Source organism: Anser brachyrhynchus, assembly GCF_964034855.1.
Source record: "Anser brachyrhynchus genome assembly, chromosome: 16".
Taxonomy (NCBI): Eukaryota; Metazoa; Chordata; class Aves; order Anseriformes; family Anatidae; genus Anser; species Anser brachyrhynchus.
The window spans coordinates 9,940,584-9,963,210 of record NC_137734.1 but is presented as its reverse complement, the minus strand read 5'-3'; the positions used below and the strand labels follow the sequence as shown (position 1 = coordinate 9,963,210).

At 37.1% G+C, this 22,627-nt stretch overlaps 2 protein-coding genes across 14 annotated transcripts in view; both read left to right on the top strand.

Annotated features, from left to right (window-relative positions):
- On the top strand, positions 1–15,883 carry LOC308178977 (translocating chain-associated membrane protein 1-like). 4 transcript variants are annotated; one of them, XM_080558337.1, is made up of 12 exons: positions 85–223; positions 2,335–2,475; positions 5,457–5,517; positions 7,031–7,149; positions 7,583–7,699; positions 7,804–7,862; positions 8,634–8,718; positions 9,020–9,090; positions 9,177–9,281; positions 10,756–10,899; positions 11,647–11,807; positions 13,495–15,883. In XM_080558337.1, the coding sequence occupies exons 2-12, from the start codon at positions 2,473–2,475 to the stop codon at positions 13,566–13,568; spliced, it is 999 nt and encodes a 332-aa protein (XP_080414463.1). In that variant the 5' UTR covers positions 85–223; positions 2,335–2,472; the 3' UTR covers positions 13,569–15,883. The 4 variants fall into 4 exon arrangements, with proteins under 4 accessions (XP_080414464.1, XP_080414465.1, XP_080414462.1 ...); XM_080558336.1 differs by lacking the exon at positions 2,335–2,475 and having other exon boundaries at positions 5–223; XM_080558338.1 differs by lacking the exons at positions 2,335–2,475; positions 10,756–10,899 and having other exon boundaries at positions 1–223.
- A 4,496-nt stretch (positions 15,884–20,379) lies between these two features.
- Positions 20,380–22,627, top strand: part of NCOA3 (nuclear receptor coactivator 3) — an 85,113-nt gene continuing 82,865 nt past the window's right edge. For 2 of the 10 annotated variants that reach the window (XM_080558293.1, XM_080558300.1), the window contains exons 1-2: positions 20,470–20,553; positions 21,181–21,235. The gene's annotated coding sequence lies outside the window, so the exon portion shown is untranslated. Of the gene's footprint in view, positions 20,554–21,180; positions 21,236–22,627 lie in introns of those variants that run through there. The other 8 variants (XM_080558298.1, XM_080558297.1, XM_080558295.1 and 5 more) reach the window with 6 other exon arrangements.

Sequence of the window (22,627 nt, the reverse complement as noted above, 5' to 3'; positions counted from 1 at the left end):
AACTGAGGAGGGGGTGGGCCCCTGAGGCTGGCTGTATTTACCGTGTGTGAGGTGAAGGCGGTTGGGCGGGAGTCGGCGCACCCTCAGTGGGGCTGCGGGAGCGATGGGGCTCCGGCGGAAGGGCAGGAGCCCGCCGGTGCTCGGTCCCGAGTTCGTCCTCCAGAACCACGCGGACGCCGCGTCCTACCTGGCCGTGGGCATCCTGCTGGGGCTGATGTTCGAGGTACCGGGCGGGGCGAGGTGGCCGCTGGCCGCTGAGGGGAGCGGTGCCTGGTCCCGGTCCCGGTCCCGGTCCTGCTGTGGGGCAGCCGCTTTGGTGTGCCCGCCTCAGAGCCTCCTCTGTGCCTCAGCCCTGCGGCTGGGGGCCTCTGCCCCGCTCCTCCGGCCCCGTCTGCCTTTCCCCTCATCCCTGCAGGGTTTTGGTCACGGTTCTTCCTCGTCCTGACGCCCAGCTCCGTGCACCCGGACCGGGCGCCCTCAGCTCCCCCTCAGTTCTCCGGTGCCTTCTCAGCCAGCTCCTATTCGCACTTCTCAGCCAGCTCCTATTCGCACTTCTCAGCCCTTCTGCTGGCTGCTCTCTTATTTTCTTTCTCGTCTAGTTTTCTTTCACATCTGCACCTTCATTCCTAACAGCTTCCCATAAGCTCCTTTCTATTCAGTTCTGTTATGAGGAAAAATGCCCCTCACACAGAAAGCAAAGTCACTGTATGTCTCTGTTGTGACTGTTTCAAACTTTTTTCCCCTCTTCAAACGTCCACATGGTAAAACAGGTAGGAACACTATTGTAAAGGGGGTTTCAGACCACCAGTTTTTTTAAGTATGCTTAATCAGGTGGTGATTAAAAACTACTAGTCACGCTTTTGCACCGCTGCTCCGTATGCTGGTGTATTTGGCATCTTTTTCTCACTTCTGTGACAGAACTCTTCAGTGTGTGCTCCTGAGTAAACGTGTTATGCTAGTGTTGAGTAAGGGATAAGGCTTGGTAAATAGAGGTTGAAGTGAATAAACAAATACTACACTGAGTTATTTCAACATGCTCTGCCAGTTGGATAAGATCTTAGTTTAGAACAATCTGATTTATAATTACTGTTAAATTCGGACAGAAAAGAGTTATATGCAGTTGTTCACTTTATTGAGAAAGCAATTGTGATGTACAGATAATTCCCTTCTAAATGGGGACAAACTGATGTTGAGGTATAATAAGTTTTGTTATCTATGGAGGAATATGGTATAGAAGTTTATATATGAAATGCAGAACTCAGTCTTGGGATACAAGAAAAAAATGCTGGGAGTTTAACAACTTGGGTGATAAAGGCTTTGAGAACAGAAGTAAATGCCAGCACATGGGATAATGTAAACCCTGTTTGGGATCCCAAAAGGAACCTTCTATGTATCTTGATATATGTTACTTCTAAAATGGTATTGCCCTGTGTCTTTCTACTGTTAAAACAAAAATGTTTTTTTTTTTTTTTTGAGTTCAGTCTCAGAATTCCATTTGTGTTAGCTCAGGCTTTGTATATGATGCAGAAGTCGTATTCCTGTAACTCTACAGGTGTTTGGAGGGACTCTGCAGCTCCCACAGGGTCAGCATCGTTATTCTGATGAAGGTGGCTTCTTTTAAAGGAAGAAGAGAGAGTTAATATTAGTTACACCCAAGTATAATTAGTAAACTGTTTGAGAGTTATACTGAGTAGGAATTAAAGTTCAATGTTCTGCAGACTATATTCAAGGGTGGCTTGTGATGTGTTTTTATAGTGCGTGTTTGAATATACTTACTGTATAATTTAAACATGCATCTACTTTTTGATGCCGAAATACTCTGGATTGAGACAGCTTTCAGGTGCTATGCAAGGAACAGTGGTGCTATGTAACAGGTGATAAATACTCATATTGCTGTAATCTATATAAAAAAAGCTGTACATCCTTTCATTCTATGACCAGATTTTTCTGTATTAGATCTCTTCCTTATACAGAACAAAACTATAAATAAATACGAGAGTTATGTGAATTAAATCTATATTTCATTTGTTCACTGTGGAGGTTTTAGACCATTTTTATAATCTGTAATTCAGTCTCTGCCAAGCAAACAAAACTACTGATGTTCTTCCAGTATTTTTTGGTGACATTTATCATGTTTCTATATTGAGTGCTTCATAAGTGTTACTGGACTTGCCTTCACAGCTGTTATTTCTATTTTCTTTTGGTCTTGATTTCCTCTCTGTATTAAAGAGAAATTATTTTTAACTTTTAAGTTTGAAGCACTGAAGGGCTACTTTTTTTTTTGTCTTTTTAATCAATGCTTTCTACTGCATTTTATGCTTTCTGTGATTTCAGCTGCAGCTGTCAATAACAGACGTCCAAACCTAACCTGTGGTACCTCGGGGTTATACACTAATAAGTCAAAGAAAGTGTAAATGAGACTTTTCACAGTTGACTAACTATTGAAAGATCTGCTGAGGCTTGCATAGTACTATGGTAAATACAGGATTTTCTTTTCAAGATGGCTATTGCTCATATTTTTAAGACCATATAAGAAAACAATAAGTATGTTAGAGTTAGAAATGAGCATTGGAATGCTATAAATTGAATTATAAGAATTTCTTTAAAGAAAAACTCTTATACTTAAGACTGTTTATCCACCTTAATTGTGCTTCCCCATACCTTAACTTTGCTGATTATAATGAGGTCTAAAGATGTGTGTAAGGAGATCCGCTCTGATTATAACATGCTGAAAAGTGGCAGTTAAAAAACAACAGGTAAAATAGTAAAGTTTTTATTTTCTCCTCTGAGAACCTTTATAGTCTTCTATGTGCCCAATACTGCTCCTTTTCCTGAGAACAGGGTGGCGCTTGTCTTCTAAAGAAACCTTTCTTTTAGTTCTTCTTAAGCCTCTAATATCTTTTCAGAGGAAGCTTCATGTGATTTTTTTCCTCCTTTTAGAAAAATTTACATTATCCTTATATCCACGGCTGTCTTACCACAGAATACCACTTAATTGGGCTCCCATACTTCCAGTAGAGTAGAGAGTTTGTAGTGTCATGTTGTATGCTTCGTGGACAAATGGACAAGCTAACCTGCTGGGCTCGAGCAAAGATGCTTACTACCCTCTTCTCCCAAAGAGCATTTAGAAAAAGAGAAAGCTTATTCATAGGAGAGCTAACTTCCTGGTATGCCTTTGGGATATGATCATAATACTTGAGTGAATTCTACTGAAGGAAGCATATGATTTCAGTTCATTTTAGAGTGAAATAAGATTGCAGTGAACATGCAGGGTAACAGGAACTATGTTAATGAAGTAAATATGAAGAGGGTATTTTGTAAAATGTGAAGTACAAGCTTAACAGATTTGTAAGCTATGCACCCATTTACTTTATAGATTGCTCCTTTTCCATTTTTTTTCCATTGCTCCTTTGCCATTTGAGCTGCTCTGGATTCTGTAATAAGGCTTTTCTCACAGCCTGCAGTCATCCACAGTCTCAGAAGGCAGCACAGCAGAGCCACAACCATTGACCACTTTGCTGTTGTCATTTTGGCATGTACAATGAGAGGGAAGAGGCATGGTCCCGAATTAAGGAATCTGGCAGAAGTTGCACAGTGCTGTCAGAACACCTCTCTGCAAGGGAGTGTGTTGCTGCGGGTCCTGGGTGATGACTTACTGAAAGCAAACGGTTCAGTTTTAGCTTGGTGCTGGTGACATCAATCCCTATGTAACCACCTATGTTTTCCCTGTCTTTCCAGGAGAATTGTCAATGGATTTGTCTGGTCTTTGAGCTGGTGATGCTCTCGCTGTTTATTCTCACCACTGAGCACATGAAAGGACTTTCACAGCTGAGCAGCGCAGCATGTTAGGAAATACATCTGTGTTATAATTAGTAGGGTTTTCTCCTCCCTCTTGTTTGGCTGGGTCTGTTTTACTTTGTATAACTTTCCTGTCCAGTTCACCACATCACTACTTTTGATAGCACAAACAGACAGAAACAAGAAGCAACTGGCAGACAAGAAAAAGGCAAGATCGTTCCTTTTGATGGTAGTGCTGGCTTACATGAGGTTAAATCGTTCTTGGGACTATAGTGTCTGATGGTCAATTTTGTATGCCAGAAAAAATGTTATTTTTTCTTTCCTTAATGAGAATTCATTTCAAAAGCACTCTTGAGGATTATGACTCCTCTACTGTTTAATTTCATGGGTGCAGTGTACTGAAGCGATACGCCATTTCCCCCTTTGTTACAGAGGATCTGTTGCGTTTTTGTGCCACTTGTTTGCTTTGTAGCTGGTTAAATGGATGCTTGTTTTATGTACTCCTGGATGTTCTTAGTTATACTTTGAGATAGTAGACTGTGTAACACCTGGTGAAAATAGCTTTCTTTTTTTTTTTCGTTTAATTCACATTTGTGAAGATTAGTTTAAGAGAAAATGTAACAGATACAAGAATGTATTTTACCTCATCATTTTTCAGATGAAGCCTGTTGCCGTTCTCTGATTTATAACCTAGATAACTGACTGCTTGTAGGTGGAAAAAATGTATTCACTGTGGCGGTGTAGGATATAATTCTGTATTGCGTTCTTTGCATCAAAAGAACCAGTTGTTTGTTTCCCCTTCCACTTACATCTCTGTTATAGTTCATCACTTTATCAGTTAGATCAACACAGCTGTTTGTTTTTGAAGTTGTGCAAGCCCGATAATGAAATGTTTTCAGTTAACTAAGCAAATATTTACCTCTTACCACTCAGTTGTAGGGTCATACAGTAATCCAGATTATAAACAGTTCCATTGCCATAGCTAAAGGCTACATATACTACAGGATGGAAATGGGAAGACGTTATCAGGAACTGGGGATGGCTGAAAGCATTGGGTGTAGGTTTTTGGTTGTTGTTGTTTTTTTGAATAGTCTTGCCACCAGAGGAAAAAGTAATGTAAAAATATACCATTGGTTACTGTTGATCTTATTTCTAAGATCAATCTTACTTGTTTTCTTTTCTTGCTTGATTTATCAGACAAAAATTCATAGGTGAGTCTTACAGTTCTACTGTGATGTTTTGAATACTCAATTTGCTTATATAGAGGCTTAACCAGTATATCACTTTTTTGAATATCTTGCAAGGTTGTGTGAAACTTTCCGTCTAGATTAATTTAGAGTCTTAACTTTTGAAATAAATAAAAGTCATTTATGCTTTTAAACACTTTAAAATGTTATTTAGTAGAACAGTGAGTAATTTGATCCTTAGCTAAAAGGACATAATTCAAGTCCTGACCCTACTCAGCAAATGTTGAAGGATTTGCAACAAGGTGAACCTCTTCATTTGTAAGAGATGAATAACACTTCGGGGACCTTGCTGATTTAAATCAAAAGTGGAAGAACATTTGTTGATGGCATAATCTTCTACTTTTGGCTGTTGTATAGTCCAGTTCATTTGAAAAATCTGATAGCTTTTTCTTGTTTCTTTTGAAATTCCAGGTCACAGCCAAGTACGTCATCATCTTTATTACTGTGCAGTACAATGTCACCTATACCATTGGTGAGATTAAATCAAATCTATTTTGTTTCTATGTAATGGAAGAGCTCAACTGTTAAAAGTTACTTTTTTTCCCCTGCTCTCAAAACTGCACTTTCATAATACAAATATTTTACTGATATTTGAGCAGCATCAGGTAGAAATCTCCTGTAGCAGAGACTAAGGTAAAATCCATTTGTGGATATAAAGGTGCTTGTGATGTGACCTCTTCATAGTGTTTGGTGTGTGTGCGTGTGTATAGATGTGTACAATTGTGTGATCAGGTTTTAAAAGAAGATGTAGATGAGTTTTGCACCAGGAATTTTTGAGGTTTTGACTCAGGAATATATTACTAGTGAATGTCTCTCTGGAAAAATAGTGCAGGCAGAAGTGGCATTTGATATGCAATTACTTGTTCATTGATTATATCACAGGCTGTTTTCAAACATGGAAATGGGACATTTCACACTTAGAATTCTGCAAATGTACTGTGTGTTAGGACCTGTGCCATTCCTGGTATGGGAAGCAGTTAATTGCTTTCTTGACACCTTCTGGCCTAGTATCCTTTAGAAAAAATGTTTGGCCATATTTCTGCTGTTTTTTATTTGTCAAAGGGTAGTCTTAAAGATAGTTAGACCAAAAAAAAAAGTTTTAAAATTCCTTGATGTTTATGAAAAGTAGCAGCTGAAACATCCAGCTCATTGCCCTCTCTTAGGCAAAAGCAGAGGATTGTAAGTGGTAGATACGTTAGCCTGCAAATCAGGATGTGTGTGGTTCCTCAGCAGTTGAAGTGCAAGTTATTTCTTTTCTGTTGTCTGATAGATGCGTGAAGAAAGGTGGAGCTGTTGTAAGGGGTGTTTGTAGGCCAAAGGAGAGACATCCCTACAAAATAAGCTTTCTTCAGGCCTACTGCTCCTTCTACGTGCTTTTTAAATTGAATTTCATGTATATTTTCTCCTACACTTAAGCATTGTAAATGCAAACATGTGAAGTATTTGTGACAACAGTAATATTCTTTTTTATAGCAATTTTGTTTTTGATTTATAGGAACATATTAGTTCTGTAAAAGTAAAATTACTTTGCAAATATGCAGCATCTCTTTAAAAAGAGATAGAAGTTACTTGTTATTTACCAGTGTGTCAAATGACTATGGATACTATCCTCACTATGTAGTTTTTTTTTCTATGTGTAGTCATGAGTCTTAAAAGCGAATCTCATTGGTTCTCTACCAAAATGTGGACTGTAGGATGTTTTTGTTTGTTTTGATGGTCTGGATGAAAAAATGTATTGAGGATATAGCTCAGTGTCTGCTGCTCTCAATAGTTCATTCCTGGTTTATAATTATATCACTGTATTGAAGGAAAAGAGGATGTAGGTCATTTGAATCAGGCTTAAAAAGTAATTTTCAAAACCAGGAAATAACTGGTCTCTTGTATCAATTTACTGTAACTTCCAAGAACAGTGGTCACTGCTGCCTTTTCTTGGTTGCAGAGTATTTCTTCATAAGAATGTAAAAAATACACTTTTTCTTTTTCAGATGACAAGAGTGAACGTGTTAATTTTTATGAATATGGTCCTAAAGACATTGCTACAATCTTCTTCTACATGCTCGTAGCTATTATTCTGCATGCTGTAATCCAGGACTACATATTAGATGTAAGTTTATTATTGGGGTGTAGTTCCCTGTTTTAAATGTTATTTTTAGCCATCAGTTGCTAACAGTTTTTCTATTTTTCCAACTGTTGTTAAATGGTTGTGGAATATCTTCATGTGTAGATCATTTGAACCACAGAAGCTCAAATGTTTTTCTGTGTGCAAATAGATTTGAAGCATTTATCAATATGATTAATTATAGGAAAAAAATGTTTGAACATATCTGAACATTTTCTGTGTGAACTTTACTTTAGTGGCAAATCTTAGTAAAGCAAATTGGTGTATAAAGCGCAGATCAAAGTTTCAAATAGTGGGAGCTATGCATTTTGGTTAAGGAATGGGAGATCTGGGAATTAAGAAATTAAGAGGGAACGCTAACTCCATAATAGATGCTTGTTTTAGGAATTAAATGTATTGTTCATCTTTTTGTTTCTAGAAAATTAATAGACGTCTGCATTTGTCAAAAACAAAGCACAGCAAATTCAATGAATCAGGACAGCTAGCATTTTTCTACTTATTTTCATTTGTATGGGGAGCCAGTATTTTGAATGCAGTAAGTAAGTCACTCTATTTGATATTTTTATTTAAAAAAAAAAAAAAACAAAAACAGACTTGAAGTATTAAGAAGGTCCTTAAATCAATGGCCTTTTTCTTTAGGAAGAATTCATGGTGAACCCAACATTACTGTGGAAAGATTATCCCCATTCTCGTATGCTGTAAGTATTCTATTTTCAGTTTGAAAACCTGGTGCTTCTACTCACTGGATGTTTCCCTGCCCAAAATTATAGGGACTGCTGATAAGGTAGTGACATTGGTACTTGGTAAGAATGACAATTAAGTGAAAATCTTTTCTTTTGTTTGAAAATTGATGGCTGTTTTATCCAAAGGTAATTTTTGATAATTTAAAAATCTAAAAGATATTTGCATGTATTCTTACCTTTACCTTTAAATTAACTGTGGTAGCTGACAAAGTGAAACTCTTTGCAAAATGGGACCTATAATAGGACTGCTGAACTGTTTTACACTGAAGAAATGGATATTTGCGAGTGGGTTAATAGACAGGACTTATAACTTAATTGATTTTTAATTATTATTAAGATGACTTACAGAACTCATGTTTGTCACCTTTTTTCTTCTTCATCTTATCTGTTTGCTGGCAAGGGTGGTAGAAGGAAGGGGGATCGTACTAATTTTTAGGAAGTGAGTTCTACTGCTCACATGATATACTGTTTCTGGTTTTTAGGGTCTTTTTTTCTTTCGTACTGTCTCAAAAGGTGATTGAGAACTTGCTATCAAGAAGTTTATGAACGCTAATTCAAAAAAACTGTCATCACAGGTTTGTTTTGTATTTGCAGTTCCCATGATTTGGGAATCATAAAGTATAATGAGTCAGAATGATGTATTTTAAGATAACAAATTAAAATTTATCTCATTAAAAGATGGTGAGTTTTCAAGCTTTCGTTTTCTTCATCTGAATTATTGTTTAGTTTTCAGGTAAAATTCTTCTATATTTGCCAGATAGCCTATTGGCTTCATGCACTGCCAGAACTGTACTTCCAGAAGATCCGAAAGGTATGGAGAGAAGTCATCGGTACAGTTAATTAAATATATATTCCTTTCAAATTATTCATATTAATATTTGTTTATATTGCATGTATTTGTATATTCAGTTATTTAGATACCATTTATGTATTTTATTTGCTCGCATTCCTAGGTAACTTGTATAGGCATTCTGTGGTTTCAGATTCAGGTGTTCTTTCCAGAGACTTGCACAGTAGTATGAAAAATAATCAAACTTAGTGAATGATGTGCTTTTTCTTTGGATAATATAGTGAAACCATAACAGCGCTTATTATAATTTCCCCAATTTTAGGAAGATATTCCAAGGCAGCTGTGTTATATTTGCCTTTACATTGCTCATATCTCTGGTGCCTATATATTAAAGTAAGTATTTACATGTTCATTTTCAATCAATGTATCTATTTTCTTCATACTTAAATTAAAAAATATATAATGTTTCTGTTTTATAGTTTGCAGCATTTGGGGCTAATTCTGATGGTACCTCACTATTTAGTGGAACTCATTTTCCATGCTTCACGTCTTTTCTACTTCAGTGATGAAAACAAGCAAAAAGGGTAAATCTTTCATGTATTAATTAAAATTTAGATCTGTGGGTACTAATTGCATATAAATGGATTTCAATGTATATAAAAGTACTTAGGTAGCAAGTCTCTTGTTCTATGTCTAACGTTACCTGCTTTGAATTCCAAAAGAAGTCATCATAATTACATAGTCATAGAAGCAAATATACCAGCTCATAATCATCGTTGTAAGAGTTTGCTTAAGCTTTTTGTTAAAGTCCCATATGAGATATATGTTGGCTTCTGCTTCTATATGATGCCAGTTTACTTACGTGTCCATAAATACTTGTATGTAGGGATGACTTAAAAAAAAAAAAAAATTGATAATAAAAGCAACATTCCCTGTAAATTTTTGTAGGTCTTTCTTCTTTATAGTTAGGTGCAAAAGGGAAGTAACTGTACAACATAGGAGGTGGTGTCTGAAAATCTGTAGCTGATAAGGTGTTCTCAATTATATATTTCTTGAGTAGGGTTCCTAACTATTCTGAGAATAATGGGTATGAAAGTAATGCATTTGAGAAAGAAATGAGATGTAGAAGAGAGATACGTAACGGAAGCATGCTAAGAGGGATAGGGTATGTTTTGCCATTTGAATGCAAGAAATTTTGGAGGTTCCAATTTGAAAACAAACAAACAAACAACATCGTTCCATTTATGTGTTCTTGCTTCATATTCTTCCATTTTCTGCCCAGCTGGAAGGTGTTACCATAAACACCTTGCTTTCTTTCATGCAATCCATTATGTATAAGCAGCCTCCTTTGAGGTAGTGTAGTGCTGCTTCCCTTTCTGATCTTCTCACCAGACCTATTCGTGTCATTCCTTAAAACCAACATTTTAAATAGGCGTGCTGAATGTTTTCAGAAAATCCGTGTTTATGAATGCATATAGAGGAAGTGGGAGAGCTAATTTTTCATTTGTATATCCTATTTAATTGTGAGGTTTTTAGAGGTAGGAGGTTACCTGCTTTTCATTATATAACATCCAAAAGCATGAAGGCTAAATATACTGATTAGGACAAAAATCTTTTCCTGTCTTATAACTCTAACGATTAAATAAGCAACTGTGTCTCTCCCCCGGATAGTGCCTTTTTAATCCATTTAATTCATCAGTCATTTGATATTAAGTATTTTTCCAAATAAATCTTTATGTAATGGCAGTAATAATACTGATTTTTATACATTTATTTTTATCATTTTAATAGCACTCTGTTACTTGGGGTTCTTTTGTCACATCCTAGAGCAGTAAGTTGCCCCTATTCCCCAGTGAAAGCTCATTTTCTGTATTTAACACCTTGAAGCAGGACTGAATGTTTTGCAAGTCATTTTTTCTGTAATTATTGGGCCTTTCTGTAGGCTTTTTCTGTTGTTACTGTGAGGAGTTTAATGAAAAGCTCTTTGTATGTTTGAGTTTACTGAAAAGAAATGGGCTAAACTGGGAAAGCAGATTAATTTCATTATTTTGTTTTCAGATTTACCATCTGGGCTTTACTTTTTGTAATGGTGCGTCTTTTGACCCTAACTTTATCCGTCCTCACGTTTGGATTTGGTCTGGCCAGAGTAGAGAATCCAGGTTTTTCCATAGCAGACGGAAACTTCAACGTACTCAGTGTGAGGTATAACAAGGCTAGTAGACATCAATTAATGCTTGTGTAATGTGACACTTCAAAATATCTTTTAATAAAACAGTCCAAGAGGACAGTGTGTTTTGAAGAAATTCCCTGTTTGACACCTTTCCTTTATATTATTTAAGAAAAAGGGAATTTTGTGCTCTTCTTTCTTTTTTTTTTTTTTACAGTAGTAGTAGAACAGGATATGTGTGAAAGAAGGAAGAGGTGTCTTCTTTTTTAACCGAATTGTTTATTTACTTCTATGTCTATTGTGGACATAGTATCATTTGGAAATAATAATAGCTGTATTTTAAAAATATTTTTGTACTTGGTCATTTTGAAATTTTACTACTTTTTCATCATGAGCTCATCATTTTAAAGCTCACCTTATATCAATGCTTGCAATCTAGTATGTGGGAGGGATTTTGAATCTCTGATTTTTCATTCATAGATTGAAGCCCTTTCTTGCAAGCAGTCACACGTTTTCCTATTGGCTGTTGAAAGCTATGGTCATAGCTCCTTGATAAGCATGATTGCTTTTATCAGTATGCTTTCATACAGTGCTCATTCATTTCTTGTGTGATGCACTTTATCTTGAGTAAAGCCTTCTGATATATCTGTTTTCTGTGGTATGAAGATTTAAATTGTTTGCATAGTAGACTTTTGGGGAAAAAAATAATGACAGATTTACGGTCTATTAATGAATAACCAAAGCTTTTATCTAACTGTCTCTAAAATCTTTAATTTCATTAGGATTAGCTGCCTGGGTGCTATTTGTTTAACGCAGGCCTGGATGATGTGGAAATTTATAAATTTTCAGCTGAAGAAATGGAGAGAGCATATTAAGAAGCAAATTCCAAGGAAGAAAATATCAAACACGAAGAACAAACTGACAAAAAAGGAACTAAACAGAGGTCAGTGGCATAACATTTTACGTTCTTTCTAGACCAAATGGTTTGATACAAGATTCATCATCTTCTTTTCTTTTCATAAAAAGCAAAAGCATCTATCTCTTGATGTGTAGAGAATATACACAACATGATAGCTTCTTCAGGAGTTAGGACATGTTCTCTAATTGGCAATAGGACAGCACTCAGAGTGCTAACTATATTTAGTGTTAACCTTGGGTGATCTTCATGATTAGTGTTATTCATTGAAGACTATTTTAATCTAAATGCAAGGAATAGTTCATGAAACTGGGCTTAATGTGTATGTTTTTTCTCTTTAAAAACTTTACAATGCTTCAAAAATTTTTTAATTTAATGAGAAGAGTCTCATCTGAAATCCCTACTATATCTTACATATTCTATTAGTTTCAGATCATTAAAATTAAATTTGTTTGCTTGTTCTTCTATGTAGAGATGTATTATGTAAAGAACATCAAACCCACTGAAAAAGAACTCCAAAGGAACATCCCAGTAACTGGCAAAGGACAAATGAAAAAGTCTTTTAATAAATGACATTATATGACTTTCAAATCCCTGTATTGTATCATATCAATTAAGCGTTATGAAGATTGTGAAATTTCATACCGTTTATATGCTACTTTGTTCCATCTGTACTGTTACACCTTTTCTTCATGTCATGGCCTGGTCTTCTTAAGCTAGTGACAGAGAAAGCTGTTAAGTGGCAAGCTGTCTAGGATAGCACTTTCCTTACTGGCAGAAGAATGCTGTATAAAGCAAAAATCTGAAGGAATCAGTAAGATTGGTACAAGAAATAATGAAAAAAAACCAAAACTGTTAAACTAAGACATCATAGAAGAGATGTTGATTAATACTTATTAGTAATTACTCAAAATATAAAAATAGTCAATTGTCTAAATAGTGACAATAATCAACTGTCACTCTATATAGAGAGCTTACCAGTGGGCCCTAACAAGTTTCTATGCTGATGTATTCATAAACAAATTGACAAGGTAACAAAACCTATCAATGAAACAAAACTGTTCAGATTCCTGACAGCAGAGTGTTGTGGAATGATCTTGCAAACATGGAATATGTTAAAAACAAACAAACGAGCAAAACAACAATGAAAAACTAAATTCATAATCTACAATGCATTTCCTAAACTTCTAAGCTACTCAAAGTAATGCATATTATGGAGGGAGGGAAAATGAAATGTAATTTATGTATACACAACAATAGACTTCAGAGTAGCATTAATGTCTCAAGAAAGATCTTCGTAATACTTTTTCTGTAAATATCATGTCAATGATTTGTTGCAGTCAACACTTTACAATGGTCTAAATGCAGCTTAGACTTCAGGAAGTTGCCAAAGATCCCCTGGAATCTGAGATGTTATGTTGGTAGGGCTACTCTTTATTTGCCATATTTTTAATATTCCTCTTGAAGCATCTGCTACTTCTCACTGCTGGAGATAGGAGATTAGACTTAGAAGCAACTTCTGTCTGATTTCCTGTTCTTACTAACTTCATACAGTCAAAGTTCTTAAACATTTTAGATACCTAACTTGAAGTTAATTTCAACTGAAACAAATACTTGATTTTTTTTTCCCCTGGTCTAATTGCTGTGTTTTTCATGTGAAGCCAAGTTGTATTTCTGCTTACTGTATTTTAATTTTCTTTATCTAAAATTACAGTTAACGTTGTCAATGGAGCAGCAAAGCTAGAAGATGGAGCATCACCAAGAATAAGAAAATCAAAACCAGTATGAGATACAAGCTAGTATCAGAAGACGTTTCACAGAAGACTGAGTTGAAGAATTGACCTTGCAAAGCTATAATTTGGATGTCTCATTATTTAAATGGACACTATCAGGTTATATTTTTACAATATTTTTGTTAATAACCCTAACTTTATGATAGGATTCTCTTGGATCTAGTTTATCCCAGTAGTCATATTTAAACTCACTTACCTTTAACAATAAAAATGGACAGATCAGTTTGAACTTCTGACTCTGTGATCAGAAATTAGTACATTTCTGTAATATTTTTATTACAGATATTTCAGGAGGCTGTCTAAATCTTAGTTGTTTGGTTTTATGTATTTATAAAATCTGAAGTCTGTACCAGAAAGTTCTTACCATATTTGTTTACCCTGTGTCTCCCTGAGAGTTATTTTCTTTATTGCACTCCTCTTACATGGAGTAACAGGAATGTCTAGAAGCTATATAGCAAAAATATACAGAAAAATGCAAAAATGTTTTATAACTAATTTCCCTTCAAAGATTACAGATTTAGAGTGCAAATTCTGGCAGGACATCGCTAATCTTCCAGTATAAAGATGTGGACTATCTTTAGTAAAGATGCAAATTGTCTCCATTGGCAGAAATGGTAGATTGCCTGTTGAATTTTTGCTGTGGATTATACCCTTTTGTAGGAGGAGGGGAAAAGGAGGGGGAAATAAAAAGTAGCCAGTTAATATCTATTGTATTTTAGTCCTTTGGAAGTTTTGTCTTTCATTTAAAAATATTTCTAAAAAGTTAATATTTTACGCTTGCAATCACATGCCAATTTTTTTCCTCAACTGTTTTATTTTCCTTTAATTTGTAACAGCCACTTCTTAAACTTGAGTCTACTACTGTTCAGGGAGGCGTTCAAACAGTATTGCAATGAATGCTACATCAAGCATAACCTAAAGGCCTTTTTTTTCTTTCTTAGTCTCTAGATAATCATTTATTTTAGTCTCTGACTCAAGGTTTTTTGTTTGTGAAGGTAGTAGTTTGCTACTTATGTGAACACTTTATTTAGATGTGGTTTTAATATTAATATGCTTATATTAAAAGGAATTATTTAACTATAGAGAGATTCATGGTATTTTTGTAAGTAACTCTCTTAGGTCTGATGTTGATACCTTAATGTTGGATAAGTTTCAGGAACACACTTTCTTATTTGCCATAACCTCCCTGTGTGAATAAATTGTAGGAATATTAGATGATTCACATAAGCCCATACATTTCTACTAAAAATGTGTACCATGGAACCAGACTACATTTGCTGATATTTTTAATGGACTTAGGTACTAGTGAATGCCTTTTTCAGTGAAAGTATTACCTCCTGAGCAGTTTGAATGAGGTTTGCCTAGCCTTCAAGTATTTCTCAGCATGCTGCTCAAAAGACTGTTTTCTTTAAAGTATCCTGCAACTGCACGCCTGCAGTTCTTCTTGATTTCAGTGTGTTTATACCTAAGTTAGCAAACTTTCCAAGTGAATCCAGAGGGGGGTTTAGGCTCCAGTATCCATTCCTAGGCACGTGAAACTAAACAACTCGGAACATTAAAGGCTTTTTTGGCAAGTGTTACCAGAAAGTATTTTACAACTTGAATAAACTGATAACACTCGTGAATGTTCTTAATCCACTCACAACACTCATGATGGCCATATATTGTATATTAAAGACTGTAATTTTTTATTTAAAGTATTGTTGTAGAAATACTAGTGCAAAGTCTCAGAGGGGATTTTCAAAAGTCTTAGAAACACAGGTCCTAAGTGCCTAACAGACAAGTCAGCCTATGCTTAAGGTCTAGGCTAAAGACTATGCAATATGTTGGGGGTGTGTGTTGGGGGGTTGTTTTGTTTTTTTTCACAGCTTTATCAGTGTGCTTTTTCTTCCTTCAGAGAACTATGAATGTCACAGAGTAACGATCAAATTAGATGTTAACTTGTTGGTGTTTCAACCGTGTAGCCTTTGCTGAAGTTGCATAAAATCTGTTAGCACAGATGTTGAGGCATGTTCCCTAGTGGTGTGATGTTATGATGAATGATCCTGTTAAGTATTTTTAAAATATAAGGCATTAATTTATGTAAATCTTAAGACTTTCAGAGCAATTGTATGTAGTATTTTGTAACAATCTAATTGTAAACTTTATAGGGTAGAGGTCCTCTGCATAGTCATGCGTGTGCACACCAAAATGTAAAATACTACCATTCATCTGCTTTGGAAAACCAAAATTATATTCTCTTACTTCTAACCTTCCTTTCCTCTCAGTGAGTATCTAAGAATTTTTTTGTTTTGTTTTAAAGATAAAACAGCATCTTTTAGTGCAGAAACTCTTACATTACAAATTTGCATTTCTGGTTTTGAACAGTATGATAGGAATGAACAGATTGTCTTGATTTTGGGGAAAAAAGTGAAAAGAAAAATTCTTAAGCTGATACATTTTACATCCTATTCTTACAAAGGTTTTGAGTTGACCACCTGAAGCAGAATAGTTTGAAGACTGTATAGTGGCATAGGGATTTGGATGATGGTGTTACTCTTGCCTGCTCCTGTTTAAAAATCTACTAAAAACTAATTATTCTGAGTAAGTTCTAAACATGCAGGATGTTGTCTTGGAGCTAGAGTTAGCAAATTCTGAAAACATGAGAATTTCTAAATGCTCAGTGTTTTGGAATGCTGTGTGACTATGTAAATTGTTTCATTATGTTGTAGATAAGTGAATTGGGATGACGAAAGCAATGTTTTGTCTGTATTTGTTTCTTAGTATTAGAATGGGTTGCTACATCTACTTAAATTGAAAGCACACTTGTACTGCCTTTCTTAAACCATCTGAATGTTGACTTTCACCACAGAAGGTTCTAGTAGTTAGAGAAATGGGCGGAAGAGCACTGATATATTGTAAAGTATAGAATTTTAGGTGTTTAGCTTTAAGTGTCAGTAGCTGGCACTCACTTTATGAACTTACTGACCAGAAACAACAGAATAAAGTTTACAAACAATATCATTCTAACACTTCTGTTTGATGCTGTTACAATTATCTCCTAAAATGTAGAGTTACTCTACCTTGAAACCAACAGTGTACTGTGGGTTATACTGAATGTGTGTCTGTCTGATTGCAACAAATACACCGGCTTGTTTTTAATTCTACTTAAGCTGTATTTTCATTTCAGTTAATTTGTGTGTTTTTTCTGGGTAACCAAATTGAGTGTTGAAATGTGTGGTTTTTAATGCAATATGAACACCTGAATTCAGGTAAACATAGAATCATTAAGGTTGGAAAAGACCTCCAAGATCATCTGGTCCAACCACCCCCTACCACCAATGTCTCTCACTAAACCCATGTCCCTAAGCACCACGTCCAACCTTTCCTTGAACACCCCCAGGGATGGTGACTCCACCACTTTCCCTGGGCAACCCATTCCAATGCCTGACTGCTCTTTCTGAGAAAAAATTTCTCTTCATTTCCAACCAAAACCTCCTCTGGTGCAACTTGAGGCCATTCCCTCTAGTCCTATCACTAGTTACCTGTGAAAAGAGGTTGACCCCCAGCTCCCCACAGCTTCCTTTTATAATTTCATCAGTCATTGTATGAGCTAAAATAATACTTTAGTGAGAGCTTGCTTTAAAAAAAAAAAAAATTGAATACACTGCAGTGTATGTTGCACATAGGGTTTTGGTTTTTATTTAATGCGAAATCCATAATGCATAGAACAAAAACTGTTTTCAACATACGTTTGCTTCTGATTCATCACTTGATAAGATACTGATGAGGAAAATTTTCTCCATTTGAAAAGAAAAATTCTCTAAGGCTGTGTTACTGGTGCATCTAATTTTACACTGGAGTTTTGTTAATTTTTTGCTAAAACATCTTTTAAAATTGTTAATCAGTTAATTTTGGTAGTCTGGTCAGTTAAGCAGATTAGCCATGCAAAATGAATTAGTGGTCTAGAAAGAGGGGTATATATGTTGTCTGGATTTATTAAAAATAAATGAAAAACAGTCCCCCCCCAAGTATACTGCAGTTTTTCAACATCTTTAACCACTTCCTAACAGTGTTGGTTTTCTGTGATTCTTATTCAGTGCCAGAAGAGCTTTTCTCTTCCAGCTATGCTAATTAAAATTTCTTGGACACTGCATATTCTCTCTAACTGTAGTCAAGCATTCTGCAATCAAATTGCTGCAAACAGTGTACGGAAAACTTATTAAAATAATACAGAAATTAGTTAAAACTTTCCATTTGTCAAAAAGTGCCAGTTCAGTTCCAGAAAACCTGGGGATAATGCTATCCGCCTTAGTTCTGATTAACCTGGTTAGATCAGAGAAACCTAAACTAATGCTGTGTGAATGACGATGATGATGAAAAAAAATCCAATACCAAAAATTTGTTTGGGAGGGTTGCTTCTGTTCTTTTCACATTTACTGTTTCTAATTATTTGGTAAGGGAGGAAGGGATGGAAAGCTACTTCTGTCCTGCAGTATTATTGGAAAATATTGTAGCCTTGGAAGGTTGCTTTTAATGGGGCTATTCTTACCTTTTCCTTGCACTTAAACGTAAAATTAAAAAAAAAATAGTATATGGAATGGAAAGTAATCTATTCTTAGGTGGAACTTCTAATAAAGAGTGCTTGTTGATCAGTGTTTGTTTTTTTTTTTTCTGTCTCTGAGCAGAGAACAATTAAATGTGCTGAAGAAACAGAACTTTCACGCTAGTTGTCCAAACAGAAAATTATCTTGGAAAATTCAGGACACAAATCAGTTACGTAGAGAGACTCCCATATGAAAGAACATTTTTTTTGAGAAGAATAATAGATGATGGAAAATGATGACCAGCTGTGTTACTGTCACATTAAAAATGAATGGCAGTGTCCAAAAAGTAAGCTATGAGTCATGTTTCCCTAAGTCTATGTATCCATTGGCTTTTTTTTGACAGAGTTGAATTTAATAAGTACATCACATAAATTAACCTTAAAGTCAAGTATGCGTCTTAGGGTATACTTTTGGCCAATTTTTTAATACATTTAGGCTTCTAAAGATTTCTTCAAATGAAAATGCACCAGCAGGTGGAGCAAATAGATAAAAATGTTAAATGTTGCAATTTTACAGCTACAATTATTACTATCAGCTTATAACTAAGTACAAAAAGTACTAAGTACAAAAATTTGAGGGAGTTTATTACTAATTGCTGTAGAGCATCGCATCAATGAAAAGTGAAAGCGTTTTATCTTTGTACCCTCCCTTATATAAAGTGAGCTAACTTTGAAATTATCTTTCTAATTGCTGAAACAGAACAAGATTAAAAATGAAAACAAAAATACACAATTCTGAGACATGAAGTTCTGAATTAGTGTTGAGTCTAAAATGTCATAGATTCAATCTAAGTATAATTCAAAGACCTTATGACCTACATGGAAAAAACATAACATGTAGTTGTTCAAAACCAAAACACAACAGCTAAATTCCAGTGTTACTGTTGTCTGTCATCAACCTGTTCCTCCCTGCACACCCCTTTTGTTCTTGTCCTGATGAATGCTCCACTGTAATCCATAGTGGAAGAAGAGAACATCCTGCAGAAAAAGATAACTCATAATGGAAGAAGTGGAATCATTAAATGGCAGAACTCATGCTTTCAGGAGATGCAACAGGACCTCATTTCTCTTAAGGTACCTGAACACCATCAACTCTTTCCTGCTGTGATAACGTGATAAGGATTCTATCTCTACCAGTTGGTTAAAACTGAGCTCACAAGTCCAAACACATTTGTAATTGGCAAGTTCTTTTGTAGTATAACTACAAGGTAAAATCTAAGGTGAAACTTGTTTTTCCAGAACTTGACGTATTTGGATTTCTTTCATCTCTATGTTCACTTGGTTTGTAATGTTTGTTTCAGAGATAGCCAGAGGCTTGTATTGTACTAGTAACTTCCTCATAGGTGCCCAATATTATTTTTTTTTTATTTGGGAATTACTGGAAGGTGTACTTAATTGCTCCATTTGTTTGTCCCTTTTGAATACAAATTGTGGCTATGGCCCTGTAATGGATTCTGTACAAGTAGCTTGGCAGGTCTTCAGTTTGTGCATTTTCATTATTTCATGCTCTGTGAAAACGGTCTTTCAATTTTGAAAAAACATATACCACCTTTATGAGTACCTGAAACTTTGCTATACCATATTCTGCACACATCCTATTTTACCATATTCTGCACACATCCTATTTTAATGTGGAATGTTTTAATGTCTGGTTTTAAAAATTATTGAAAAAGAGGATTTCTGCTAGCAAACCTGGGGCACAGTTAAGCTGTATTATGTGAGGTCCCAGTCTTACATGTCCTTGCCTTGCCTTTTTTTTTTTTTAAACAGATGGACGCTGAACAGCTAGTCTGACTTAGCTTGAAAACTGTCTCTAATGTATAGCTGCAGTAGGGAATAATGGATATTATTTGTGTACTTTTTAACTTTCACTCTAACCTGTTTTAATTATTTTAAGCATTGACTTCAGCAGCCTGGCTTTCCCCTGTTGAAATGGCACAGCTCGTACTCGGTACAGCAAATCCCCCCAGCCACTATCTAGCAGTGCGGGGCTGGCGCCTCGCAGCGCTGTAACCCTTCACGCAAAGCAAAAGCTCATTATTAAATCCTGTATCCACACAGCTTCCCCCTGACCGCCCCCCGCTGCAAGGGGAGGTCGAGCCAGGCCCCTGCCGGCGGGCCCTCAGCGAGCTGGGCCCCAGCCCGGCCCAGGGGAGCCCCCGGGGGGTGGGCGGCGGCTCCGGCCCTGGCAGGGCGGGCGGGGCGCGGCTCCCCGTGACACTACAAGTACCGCGCTGCCCCGCGCGCCGCCGTACTACAGCTCCCAGCGCGCCCCGCGCCGGGCGGCTGGCGGAGGCCGGTTCCTATTTAAATGTGGGCAGCGAGGAAAATGGCGGCGAGCGGCTGAGCGCGGGGGAGACGGGGAGCAGGAGCTGCGCCTTGGCGCCTTTCCCAGGTGAGCGGGGTTGGGAGGGAGGGAGCGAGGAGCGGAGGGAGGAGAGCTGCTGCTGCTGCTGCTGCTTCTCGCTGCCCGGCTCCCGGCGCCGGGCTGGGAACGGGCAGGGGGAGGGCGGGCAGCTGCCCCTGGCTGGGCACGGAGCAGCCCGGGGCTGGCCCTGAGGGGCGTCCCTCTCCTCGGCCTGCCGCCCTCTCCTCGCACGGAGGCGGCTCCCTGAGGGAGGGGAGCGCGGTCGGACCGGGTGTGAGGAGTAACCCCTGGGCTGGGGGCGAGGGGGTGCCCAAGGCAGCGCCTCCACGCCTTTACCTCTTCCCAACCGCTGTAACTTTGGGGCTGCGCGCAGTTAGCTGCAGGCATGGCTGAGGCGGCGGCAGGAGGCTGCTGCGCGGGGCTGGAGGCTTCTCGTGTCGCCGTGTGATGCGTATCGAAGTAGGGGGAGTTTGGGTGGAGGTTCTTCGTGTAACGCTGGGAGCCTTGGGGTCGCTCGGAATTTCCCAGTCTCGCGTTTAGAGGCGTCTAATTCTTTCTGTTTCTCAGCCTGGGTAAAAGGTGTGTGTTGGGGGGGGAGATACCTGGGCTAGAATGGCCCCATCTGCCATTCTTCTGGGTTTCTCTGGTACACAGGCGGTTCCAAAGACCTTGTTATCTGCATTCTCCTTCTGATCATCCTGTAGCGTTGGTAAGTTTCAGAGGTGACTTCTCATGTCTCTGCTAGTGAGGAAAGGGATGAGAATAGTGGAAATGAAAGGTGATTTCCATTGCCTCTTTATTTGTTTCTGCCTCACAGCTGCAGTGAAGCTGTTTTTGAGGGATGGAGATAAGACAACGTGTGTGTGTATATATACACTTTTTTTTTTTTTTTTAGGAGCGTGGGGGGGGTGTCACAGACTGCTGCCTGGGAAAGGTGTTAGTGATACTGGGGTAAACATGGGTAGGGATATTGTCTGAGGTTGACATAGTTCCCAGAGTCCTCTTTGGTTCTAAAGTTGGTTCTGTTTGTGGTTTCTGCTCCTGGTCTTTGGCATAGGCTGAGGTTTTATTTTAAAAGAGAAGCTTCTCACTTTTGTCAGCTCATCTAGTGATCAGTTTTAAATCAGTCTCTCTTATTCATGATGTATCTCCTTCCTGCTTAGCCTGTTAAAAGAATAAAGAAATAACTGATTCAGCCTTTAGTATTGTCTGTTAACTTTTAGGTAAAAGATTTATGTTATATTTTATTAGGAGCAACAAGACAAAACTGAAGCAAATTTGGAAGCATAAGCGTCAGTAATGTCTAGCTATACAATATCTATCATATATATATTCCTTAAAATATCTTAATGTATATTGCTTGAAAAGGAAACTTAACATATGCTTAAATATCAGTCATCACTGTTGTGAAATAAATATTTTATAGTAAAATATCTTCTACTGATAACAGAAGGATGCAAAAATGTGTGCGTTCCAAATACAAGGTAACTTCATAGTAACATCTGTGTGAAAGCCCCAGTATAAGAGCTTGAGTTTAGAGGAAACTGACCAAATTGCATGTTTTTTTGATTTTTTTTTTTAAACTAGACTGCGTGATAATCTACTGTAATTTTATTTGCTGTTAGCATTTGTTGTAAAGGGCTGTTTTTCTGGCTGTGGTTCTGAATTTCATTCAGATCTTTTACTGATAGGTCTTTTTACTAGTGGATTTGCTGTTCTGATATGAAACTAGAGGTTGGGGGATAAGTGAAGGAAGTGGTGGCAGGCAGAATAAACCCAATATTCAGCCTTGCTTTAAATATTGTTCCTGACGACGATGTACTGTTTCCAGTCTGCTTTTATGTTGGCATGTGAGTCGTGGGATTTCTTAAATTCTTCTTTTAAAACCCTAGTTCATTCTGTCTTTGGATTTATTAACTTAGAAGCTTGCCATATATACTTTTTTTTTTTTTTGCATAATATCACTCAAATTAATGTATAGCTGAGATAAAATGCAGGGTGGGAAGGAGAAGGAAATCTGTTCTACGATAGAGTGCTATCTTTTGATCGTGTGCTTTTTTCATTTATACCAGACAAGAAATCACAGTCAAGACCTTTTTGA